Source organism: Coloeus monedula (assembly GCF_965178545.1).
Source record: "Coloeus monedula genome assembly, chromosome: 8".
NCBI classification, from domain to species: domain Eukaryota; kingdom Metazoa; phylum Chordata; class Aves; order Passeriformes; family Corvidae; genus Coloeus; species Coloeus monedula.
This window is the reverse complement of record NC_138788.1, coordinates 31,375,009-31,387,771: the sequence shown is the minus strand read 5'-3', so window position 1 is coordinate 31,387,771 and position 12,763 is coordinate 31,375,009. Positions and strand designations below refer to the sequence as shown.

At 35.1% G+C, this 12,763-nt stretch overlaps 1 protein-coding gene across 1 annotated transcript in view; it reads right to left on the bottom strand.

The window, feature by feature from the left end:
• Positions 1 to 12,763, bottom strand: part of ATRNL1 (attractin like 1) — a 439,114-nt gene that overhangs the window by 208,165 nt on the left and 218,186 nt on the right. The window contains exon 25 of the mRNA XM_082285771.1: positions 10,340 to 10,401. Within this exon, the coding sequence (XP_082141897.1) occupies positions 10,340 to 10,401 (62 nt within the window). The remainder of the gene's footprint in view (positions 1 to 10,339; positions 10,402 to 12,763) is intronic.

Sequence of the window (12,763 nt, the reverse complement as noted above, 5' to 3'; positions counted from 1 at the left end):
ACATGTGACAGACCCATCCTTGCGTTCCAAGGGGAATTCCTGCATTGCTGGCCAAGTGTGGATCTGGAGTGGGCTTTTGAACCAACCCCGAGTGCCCCTGTGGACCAGCCCTGAAGCTCAGTTAGAAGATGTGCAATGTGCACTGCAGACCCAAAGGGGCTGTCAGTCCATGGAAGTAAACTAGAACTAGCTCAAAGACAAAAAAAATGCATTCAGTGTGGATGTCAGGTCCTCAGCACTATTTTTCCTGAGAGATGATCTGTTTGCTCACACTGCTCACCAACAGAGACACAAGCACTCAAAGTTCCTTTCACGAAGTTTGTTAGGGGCATGGCAGATTCGCTTACTGCCCACATATATTACAAGCTCCTCCCAAGTCTTTTTTTGAACATAGCAGTTGGGCCATCAGGGCAATTATTGCAAAAATTACTTGAGTCTTGCTGTGCTGAGACAGTAATTAAATATCCCTCTGTATTCACAAACCTCCTGCCTGTTGATCTTTCTTTGACAAGAGCACAAAAATGTACAGTTCCCTAATTAGCAGTCCGAACAGTGACCCCACACTCTGTTTCTCCTTCACACTAACTGTAGTACTAACATGAACAACAACTTAACATATTCAGTAAAACAAACTGATGACAAGAAAACTTTTTAATGTGGAAATATGTAAAGAAAACAATTCTCATACCGAAGTTAATGTTTTCAAGTTAGTACCGCAAAAGTTTCCTAACAGATCACATTAACTGTTTTTCTAAGAACTGCTTTCCAAACACATTATTTACTATCTTTTTATTGGCAAATAGAGCACATTTTAATTGATATTTTATAAAGCAAGCACTATTCTAAAATAAAAATAATTGAACAATTATTTTTCTAACATCATGACTTCAAATAGCAATTATTGTCACAGCAATTGATTTCTCTCATTGCAGTTGATAAGAACATTGTGTTTATGATTATGATGTGCTGGGTTCAGCCATCCTTGTGTTAACTGGTATACACATGACAAGCAGCGCCAAAGATTTCCACAGGCTTATCTGAAGCACAAAGCATTGTAAACATAATATTAGAAGTCTGATATGTATGACAGCAGAGTAATTTTTTTAATTTTTTTAATGATTAATTAAATTGCTATGAATCACAAAGTTTTATAAACATCACTATAAGTAGGACTACTTCAGTGATTAGCAATTCAGAAAGATTCTGGGAATGAAGTGTTTCAATTCCAAATTAAAATATGTAAAGACTTAGGGAAAAGTAGTCTTGGCTAGCAAGGAAGTAGGATATGCAACTTCCCGTTCATGGTAAGGCAATGTGTGGGGTCAGGGAAATGAAACTTGGCAGTGGAGCCAAGACATTTCAGCCACTAGTGCTGAATTCCTGCTCAGGGAGAGCTGTGGCTGGCACAGCCAATGAAAGGCATTGCCAACAAAGCCAGCATTACCATCCAGGTGATTCAGGAATGTCCTTTTCCTATTCCTGCTAGTCATGAGAGTACTGCCAGCACCAGCAGCTCCATGCACTGGCTCCCACACTCCATTTTCTGGAACTCATTAGCCAAGAGCTGCAATCATTCCCTCCTCAGCTACAAAATATCATTCCTACAGAGCCTTAAAGATGACAGGGCTTATTCCATCAGCCTAGATCTATAGTCCATTCTTTTCCCGCACAGTTGCTTTCTGAATTAAAGGAATCCAAAAGCCACACAGAGGGTTCAGGTACTCAGTTCTCGCTTTCCAAACTGCAAAGTGAAAGAAATGCCTGAATATGAGGTAAAGTATCTATGATGGCATTTAAAACTCCAAGTACTACCAAAAATCATTTAAATGCAAATTTGTATTTATTTGTGTCTCAAATGGAATTTACACAAGTTAAGCAACAAGTTTCAAGTTCATTTGAAACTAATTACACGGATAATTCTTCTTATCCAGATGACTGATTAAAGCATTATTTTTTGATGCAGTCCTGAAAATCCATATATTCCCACAAATAACTCTTGCATAAAGTGTCTCATGAAAGTCACATAACTGCCCTTAAAATTCTCTTCTCACATGTCCACAACTACCAAAGTTATACAAAACAGATTAACAGTTAAAAAGAAATACATATATCCACCTTCTAATCTGGTCCTTCCCAGCACAACACTGTATTTGGTAAGAATGCACGGAAAAGAATATCCACATTATATTTTTTTACCTTGTCATGGTTAAAACCATGATACTGCCAAAAGGATGCTGTAAGTCTCCAGAGCTGCACATTTAAAGTTACTATTAGAAATGCCATGAAAATAATTTTGTTGAGGAAGAAGACCAAAATTAAGTAAAATGATAAACTAAAATTTAAATAATGGTATTAATAAAGCTTCACAATTTAAGTTCTGAATGCGTAATGGAAAACAGGGAGATTGAAGTATCAATGGTGTCAACTGCACTTTATATAAATTACATTGTAAAGTAAGCAGTAGCAATGAAATATAAATATAATATGCATTAGTTTATTAGTCAGAATATCTACTATTTTTGTGCTAAATAATTTATTAATATATATCAAATACAGAAAGCCAACTTAATCCTTCCTCTCCCAAGGCATAAACTCCTATAATGGTTTAAAATCATCTCTGACAACTGCCTCTGCAAAGCTTGGGTTTATTGGTCTTTCCTGTGCAATGAAACATCAAAAATCTTCTTGAAAGCAAAGAAGAAAGAAAGGTTTGAACAGGGAATTTGTAAATAGGAAGAAAATTATTATGAAAAAAGGTATTGGTATTTTTTTCATTACGTACATGTGCCAGAATGTTATAGAGGATGGAGGAGAGTGTTAAATAACTCCATTCAATAAAATAATTATTAAAAAGTAACTCTAAAAAAGCACACATACATTTTTTAGATTTCTATTTTCCAACATACATAATTCATGCATATATCCACAAAGCTGTGGTTTTATATTAAATACAAAACAAGCTGCTATAGAAAACTATGAATGAATGATCAATTATACAAACAGCCTTTATATACAAATAAAAAGGGAAAATGGATGCAGTGTACACCAAGATGCTATTGAGAAGACCAACATTCCCACTTAATCTGCCAACCCAGTATCAGACTAAAGTGAACCATGTAAAAGGACTCTGAAATATATTACACAATAAAGCTCTAGATGTGAACTTTAACCCTCCATAGTTCTTCCTTTCACCTCTTTGAGGCGACAAATAAAAAAGATTTACAATCAAAGCGATGTAATCTCATGAAAACTGGAATTAATCTCCACAGAATAAATAGAACATCACACCCACGAAGCGTGATTATGTTTCTTTTAGTCATGGAAAAGACTTTTGTATTTCATATAATTTTATGGGTTTGGCCTTCATGGGTGAGTTACTCTATATTTCTCTCAATAAGTGATGTTACAATTTATGTCCATTGAAATTCTGGACAAATTATGAAATACAGAATTTAATATTTTCTGCAGTAGCAATCCAGAATAATTAGAAATTGAATATATTGTTTCTACTACAAAATAGTTGTGCTTTCACTTTTCCTTTTTTGCAATGTTTTTCCTGATTTACGCTAATTTAGGATTTAAAATTAAGAGGAAGGAGGAAAAGATTCATTTATTCAAATTACTTCCAGTTAGTGAATTTTGGGAAGAAGATTTGTCACCAATGTCAAATTTCAGCAGCCTTCCAAACCAAAAGATTTGCATTATTTCAAGAATATTATTTTCATGTTTTCCCCTCATTTTTCACTGCTCTCTTGTGCAGCTGTTATTCTTCACAATTACATCACAGAAACATAAAATATGTTTAGAAAGCCACCATACCATGCCAGCATTGTTTAGCATGATAGACTTAAACAGCATGAAGAAATTTAACACATTGTTAAAAAACCTTTCCCTTCAATCTGTAACATTTCTAACACTTTTTCCAAAGAGGCAAATACCTTCTAAGGAGTAGGTGTGAAAAAGTCTTAATTTTTCTTATTAAAAGCCCTGTTAAAATTAAATTTTCCTGAAGACAGACTAAGGATTTTTAGATTTCCAGGCCAAAGAAGCATCATTCAAGAAGAACCCTAAAAATTCTGTAATTGTATTGGATAAAGAATACAAAGCCCCTGATTCCTCTCAACCTGGTGCTAGAATTCCAACTGAAAAAGACTGAAAATATATTAGGAAAGGAATATAATTTTGAAAGTACTAAGTGTTTTCCTAAAATATCACAAAAAGTTACTGGAAACATAGAAAACCAACTATAAGATGGAACATAATCGGACCACACACGAAGCTTAAATCCAGATTAAAAAATGTAAATAGATTATATAACTTCTTTTTACTGTGTAATTCGTAGTGTGGCTTCTGGAGACCACAGTAGAATCTCCAACATTTTGCTTCTTACTGGCAAAAGTAGCCATCCCTACCTTGGATGCCAACAGATAAATTAAAAAAGACCACAAACCCTCCCACACTAAATGCTTAATTTGGTACCAGGAAATTTCACTAGAATATTTGCAATAATATTCCCATACAGAAAGTTTATTGGTTGAATTCCTTTGAATTTCACTGGAATATTTGCATTAATATTCCAGTACAGAAAGTTTATTGGATGAATTCCTTTGAATTCAGATGTCTCTTCTAAAAAGGAATAATCAGATTTAACATTTTCGGACATACGAAATTCACAGCATAGCACACTGTCTAGCATTGTCTTTTCTCTCTTTCTGTGATTTATTACAGCTGAGCACAGGGATCCAGAATATTTCTGCCCTGCCATGAAGATATTGCTCATTTCTTGGCTGTCACTCAGTGCCCAGCCCATCACACCGACCATGCCTGCAGAGACAGGCGGGCATGGGGCTTGACAAAGCTGCTTGTCACTTGCTGTAATGGACAATGACACTGCTGCCTGAAGGAAAACACTAATATTTTTTACTTCCTTTATTTTTTGTTATTATTTTCCTTCATCAGCTTTCACCCCACTTCACCATATTCCTTACATCTGGGAACAAACTCCTGAGTTAACTTTGCAATGGGTACATATCATAAGAAGACTGAATTCCTTCTGTTTGGAATTAAAATGACAAAAGCAGAATTTCAAGTCCATTTATCATAGATGAAAACCTGTTCTAGTTCTCTTGTTTAAAGTACAGTGGACTGGAGTTTCAAAAAAAAGTGACCAGGATTAAGCAGTCTAGAAGAAAAATAGCTGTGAGCACCAATGTTGTTGAAGTCGAAGAAAACAACTGACTAACTGGATTTAAGAAAATAGAATATAAAATGTGGAGAATCAAAACATAAAACCGTATGAATTATCTGTGATGCTTCTTAGGATACAAAATCCAGTGCAGCTGTAAAAAGACACACCCCCGAAAGCAGAACATGCCTGAGCTTCAGGAGGCACAATGAACACCTCTCACAGTATGTATAAGTAATGGAAGTGAGAATTACAAATTTTAAATGCACTGACTTTAAGGAAGGAAAAAACCCACATCTGTTTTACACCAAGCAGACACATAGGCCATCTTCAGATATCTGAGCAGATATTTTGTATTTTGAGGAACAGCATCTGTTGAAATCAAAATATGGCAAGCACTAGTGCCCTCACACACACTTCCAAATGACTCAAAGGACAAATAGAAAGATGAAAAAGAAGAAAATAATGGAAAACAGTTCTGTTCACTGACAGATTAAGTGACTCATCCGTTGTTTTGAAGAGCAGCTGATCCAGCAGTACTGGGGAATCTCCTTTGCCTGCAGGCTGGGAACAAGGGGCTGCCTTCTCAGGAAATACAAACATATCAAATAACCCTACAGTGATGACAAATTTTCTGTGTGATTCAGAGAGAAGATACAAAACTACATTCAACAATTCAAACCAAACATTTAAAGAAAGGAAACTCAACTCAAATTGCCCACCACAGTACAGACGTGCTTTTCCCAATGGAAGTCAAACAACTCTGTGCTTCTAAGTGAGGTGAAAACTGTTTAATGCATCACTAAGAAAAAAATCAATTTTACTTTAGCCCCAAATGTAAAATCCATTTTCCTATGATAACTTCATTTTCATGTTACCATAAAATATTCTAATTTAGATTTATAACACTTCTGCATTTTCTGAGATCCCAGCCATGGTGGCCGTGATCCCAACACACTGCGTTTTGTCTTTCTTATGGAGACCAATATTTGATCTCAAAGATAAGCATGCCAAAATTTAGAATTAAGTTATTATCCTTCTTTTTATCAGAAACATGAAGGCAGGGCTACAGACCAAAGGATGCTGGTAAAGAGAAGGAGTTTTCTCATTGCAAATTTACACCCAGAGCAGCAGATTCAAGCACTGCAGCTGTCAGGAGCTCTAACACAACCTGCTGAAATGCAGCCATCCCCTCCCACTGCAAGGAGCACGACTGAAGGGACTGCTCAGAGATTTCGGCACACAGTCCTACATACGGAGTTAATAAAGCTGGTTCTTCAGCATCTGCTGCAATTCCTGTTGTAGCTCATGCTCATCTTTACCAAAATACCCATCCCCTCTTCCTGCAATAAACACTGGGTGTATTTTGAAGATTGTTTACTCTCATTTATACTGCTCACAGGAAGATTTAACAGAAAGAATGTACCCCTGATCCTAAATGACCATAATTTTTCTTGGAATTTCTTAAAGCACACACAAAAGAAGGATTTTCAAACTTTCAGAGTCTATTATTTAACAGGGCTCTACTTATTAAAAATTGGAAATTCTGTAATTTATGACAGTACGGAGATATGTTATAAAAGTGACTAAAATGTTCTATTAAATCAGTCATCTTCACCCAAAGTACCAGAGGCAAGGGAAGTAATAGTTCTGGGAGCTCAGAGAAAGTGCCTGATGAGTTAGTAGTTGGTACCATGCATTTGAAAAAGGCTTTAAAAACGTAGTTCTGAAAGTAGCAGTTGCTTATCATTTCCTATCACAAGAATATTAACAGCTAACCTTCGTCATCTGCACCAATTTCATGCCTGCCTGGTTTTTGATTATGAGATTTAACCACATTTCTTACCAGAATTATGTTTCAGATTCTTAATACGAATAATTACCTGGGAATGCTTGAGTACTGTTATAAACTGTTATACAGTTATAATTTTATTTAAAAGCAGGTATAGAAATCAAGTGTTTCTTAGTCTCAATTTGGGATTTACTCCAATCATAGATAAAAAAAACTAACAATTATTGAAAAATCAATTTTAATGGATGTTAGATGTGATCTAAAGAAGTAAATAATGTTTTCAGAAACTAAAGCTACTTCATATACCCTTATGAAACGTCTAAAATGTCCTGGCCCTACTCAGCTAAATCCATATATAGATGTAAGACATGAAACAGACATTTGCATGAAAACACTGAAAATTTTTTTATCACTTAGAGTTTGAAACAAAAAAAGTGCCCAACTTTAGCATATTGAGTGTTTTAGTGGTCAAGGTAATAGAGAAAAATAGTTCTTTTAACTATGGGCATTGCATTTCTTCAAGTGTAAGAAGAAAGATCATTCACATTTGCTGCCTGTGAAATTTTCTAATGAGATCTTACTTCTTCAAAGCACATTGAAAAAAAAAAAGTCACAGACTTCTCAATTTGTGTGATGGCTAAAAGTCTTCACGGCACTGAGCACAGCAACACAGATGCCACACTCTATAAGACAGTCTGGAATCTGTTACTACTCTTACATTGCATTTTTACTCTTAGAGAAAAGCTCACTGAAGCTGTAGTTACAATGAAACCTTCCAGTAGAAAAATAATGAAATTAAATAGGGTGGGGGTTTTTAATGATGCACATCATGGTCTGGATCACTACAGTTTTAATAATATTCTGCTTATTTTTTTTCAATATAACTTTTATTTATCTCCGTTTTTTGTTCTAGGATATACAGTATCAGTATCGGTAGGCCAAGCATTAATTGCAGAGCTAATCACAGATGTTGTGCTTTATTATGTGTGGTTTTAAATTAAGTCCTTACAGAACAATACTTTTTAAACAGTTTATCTTGATACATCAGGACAGTTCTAAAAATGCCTGTTTTGATGTTTCTGATTCAAGCAGTAAAATGTCCATTTTATCTTTCAGTCTGGAACACAAAATCTATAAAGGAACAGTTTTAAACTATACTTTTGCCTGATTGTTGAATAGCTGTTATTGTCAAATGGATCTATTTGCTGCTTTGGCCAGGCAAGGTAAACAGCATTATGCCAAATCCTCAGAAATACGAGAAGTATAATACTGGATGGGAGAAATGCAAATGCATGTTTATCAAAGCATGTTGAAATAAGTTTTTTTATCAAGCACATTCAAATTGTCTTTAAAACAATTATTTTATTTATCAATTATCATAGTACTTATGACCTGGGTTATTACTATTACCACTGTGATTTGTCACAGTCATACCACATTCCCATTCAGTAAAGAAAACAAAACCAAACCCCACAAACAAACAAAACTAAACCCACACAAAACAAGAAACAATAAACCCTTATTAAAATGATTATTTTAGGCTACAAACTGTTGACATCCTAACTGTCTCTACAGACACCTTAATACCAATTCAGTTGTAGAAGAGTGCCATACAACATTACACTAAGGTTTTAAAACATTTTTGTGTTGAACACTTCTTCTCATTATAACCATCAGGCCTGTGTCTTTGCAGGGTGCCCTGCAATTAAGGTTTGCACCTTGGCTTGGATCACTGCAATGCACTACTCAGGGCATTTCCTGATTCCTTTACATACTTCTGCAACTGGATTCCTAAGGTGGGTTATCAACATTGCACTGCAGATGGCTGCAAGGGCCTGTTGAACTGAGTGCCAGCTGAAAGCCTCGGTTGTATAATGAGGCTGGGACTGAGTCAAAGGCAGTGGGAGGATAACTGCCAGCCTCCCTACAACCTTTCTGTCTTTAAGGAGGATTACATCTGCCTCGGGTTCCAATTAGCTTACAGTTCAGGCAGGCAGATCTCTTCTTGTATCAGGATCAGGATGAGTCCACGTTTACCCAGAACAAGCCACATGAGATAGACCATCATGCCAGGAGAGATAATGCAATGGATCCGTAGAGATGGCTGCACCACCACAGAGCCTATAGTTCACATTTACTAAGGCTGCATCAGGGCACAGAGCACCAACAAACAGCTCTTAGTTTACCTCTGCTATTTGTCACAGGATCTCTCTGTTCTGTTGTACTGGGACAGACTCTGCTTTCTTCTATACAGTTTGTAATCTAAACGTTTGCATAAGCATCATAATTTTTTAGAGCTTGCTGTCTCCCCATGAAAAAAAGAAGAAAAAAAACCCCAAAATACAAAAAATGCTCAAAAACCAAACACCCAAACCACTACTAGACTGATCTTCGGCAATCAGCATTTTATTGCTTTGTTTGTGGCGAATGAGGAGAAATGGGATATTTTATATCACCTAGTAAACTCCTCTCCATTAGCCAATGCCCTGGGTACAGAAGCCTTCAGGCTCTGCTCATTTCGGTGCCCTTTTTGGCAACAGCAATAAACAGAATTTGGTCCATTCACAGTATTTAAGAGTCTGATTCTTTAGGTACAGTTCCTCAGAGCACAGTAATTAAAGTCAACAGAGAAGCCGTACTGTGAACTTGTGAAATAAAGTCATGGCCATCCTAGAAATACACAAAGACATACCTGTCTGCCACTGTTCACATTTTGTGTACACTTCACAGTTATTGGGAAATATCTTCACAGCAAGATTTCAAAGCACTGTAATTAATCTGTGTATATTCAAGTTTGTGATGTTTTATAAGAGACCTGAACTTTTAAGAAGTCTTTCAGTGGGGTTTTGTTCAGATTATACAATAGTTGTTCATTTGCAGATGAAGCCCATCCCTGCATTGCTGCCCCAACAAAACCTCAGACATCACCTACTGCCTTTCATAATTAAGTTCCAACACATGAAAGCATTAGTAGTGATGTGGTGTGCTTCATTAAAAATAACAAGCTATTGAACAGAGCCATCATTTTAAATAATTCCATAAAAGTGTTTATAGAAAAATCACACACATAAATTACTTAAGTTTAGCTGGCTTTTCTTAATCACTGTAATACATGGTACAAACCCAGCTAATCTTTATGAAGTGTGAAGACTGTACCATGGAATATGAAATACACAATTATATAATGCAAGATTCCAGCAGCTGCCTTTAATTGGCCAAGACCCTCCACTGGTGCAAATTAGGGAACACAGTTTGAAGACCTCCTCTCAGGCATTTCTCAAGATTCAGAAGCTGGTTAAGATACTGGCTTGATGGTAAAGAGTCATCAGGATTTCAGTCAGAAGACAAAAAAAGCAATTTACCTGAAGAAGGTGACAAAGAACTGCACCAGATCCATGATGGTATTGTGTTGTGAGAAGGCAATCTGCAAATAAAATAGAAGTAAATTACAACATTTTCAGACTCAACAGCTCTTTTTAGGCGAGGGCTTCATGGCTCCATGGATGATTACTTTCAAGTGTAATATCAGTCTAGTCTGCACACACCTGCATTTATGATAAAGTGAGACGAGCAGCTAATTCCCATATCCTTGTTGGTGTCAAAATACAAACAATGGAATATAATACTTTTACTGAAGTAAAGTTAATAGAAATATCCTCTTAATATGAACAATAAAAAAGAATACGAAATATATTAAGAAATTGTATTGCTATGAATTGTCTTTATAGTCACCAACACCATCTTCCATTTTAATAACAACACTGAAACAAGGTTTTAGAGAAGACAAACAACATATAGTGCTTAAGATTAATACATTTAAAATATTTTAATTGTATAATATTAAAATTAATGCATATGTTAATTTAATTTTTAAAAAGATAAATCGGGTGCATAATAAAACAGTTTCAAAGCAAATTACTTTAAAGACAAAGTAATAAATATTCTTTTGGGCTACAGTTTTACAGCCTCACCAGAACATGCATTAGTTCAGCTCCTTGCTGTAATTTTTGTGAATATTTAATTATCTCTAAGAGAGCATATACATACGGACATTCACACTTGCATGCAATAAAGCCTATAATTATCTTTGTAAGTACTTTTTGCTAATGTTAAGAACAGTACTTAATAGTTATGTTATATCTACAAATATCCATAAGTCCCTGTCTTGCTCAGTTTTTCAGTTTATAATTATCAAACTGAAGATATAGAGAATCTTCTACTTTGAATTGTACCAAATGTTTATCTAACTATATTTACAGTCTTTTCAAATAATTGTTGGGTTTAGAGATCTCTGTGCATTCAAGATCTGATCTTGACTAGTAATTACACCAAATTACTCTGAATCCCTTTCATGGCTGAATTGCGAACTTTTGAAATGATAATTCAAGATACTCAAAAATTTACTTTTTTTCTCTCCTTTTTTTTCTATTTTAGGGCAAAGCCATAATGTAAACTTCAGTAATAATGGTGTTACCGTGCCTTGTGCCAGCACAACACAGCTAAACATAGACCAATTACTTAGAAGATAACGTCTGCGAAAAGACCAGAAGACTTCTTTGGCCCAGTATAAAGTGCATCCCAAACAAAAACAATTGTTTAAGTATACCTTGAACAAATATGAAAAGCTTTCCAAACTCTTTTTTTTTTTTTTTTTAATGCTGTCTAGATTCACTTCAAATACTATTTAATATTCAAATTCACTCCTGGTGTTTCCAGAATGTTTTTTACAAGTACCATACTTTAGGTGATGAACCAGCACAAGGAGAAAAAATCATGCCAGTGTTGATAGAGTTCACCTTTTGTGATTTGTTGAAATGCTCTTTGTTGAAGAAGCATTTAGATTTTGCATTACTACAATTATTTTCATTCAAGGTGTCAGAATTCTTTAACAGCCTCTCTGAGTCTAGAAACAACTCCAGTCAAGGGAAAGTCTGCAGTCAAACCCCTCAATCTGATCAAAATCATACCAGGAAAGTTCTACCCCAAACTTTTCTAAAAACTATAGTGCCTCTGCTTCTCCTTTTCAACACAAAATAAATATGAAGTATACAGATTTACAACATTTCAATGATTTTATATAATTGATTATCAATAATGAAATGATTTGCATATTCCCAAGCTCAGGAAAATGGACACAAAAGGAAGGATTCTACATTTTCCAACTTCTATTAATCTAACCACCTACTCAAGATAAGTGCAGTGTTCTATTGCTGAAGATGTTTCCAAATTTATGGAAGAACATCTGTCTGTTAGACTTGCTTGGTTGGTTGTATGGGATTTTCCTGAAAGTACTCATACTTTAAAGCAGAAACACATTTAGATATAAAGTTTCATCCCAAAAGTAATTTCCAATTTTAATCAAACATCTTCTAATAATTACATTAGAGTTACTGTTTAAAAGATGAACTACAGTATTTTCTGAACAGTATCATGTATCTCAGACTAATTTCAACACAGAACATTCACAAAAAGAATACATATTTTAATTATAAAGTAGACCACAAAGAAGCAAGCAAATGTCATGAACCTAGGACTGATACAAAGGACCATAATACAATTAAAATGATATATTTCCATGGGCGTTTAATATAGATATGAATGTAATTGTCCTTTTGCTTGTGCCGATACAGATAAGGGACAAGAAAAGGAAAATTCATTCAACCCCAGGTTTTCACTTTGGACTTAAAGATACTGGAGAAAATTATCTCCTTTGTTAATTTGTATCATGCCTTAGTAGTTTTCAGTTTCCCCAAAACATCTAAAAAGCTTGTGGATCCCACAAATAT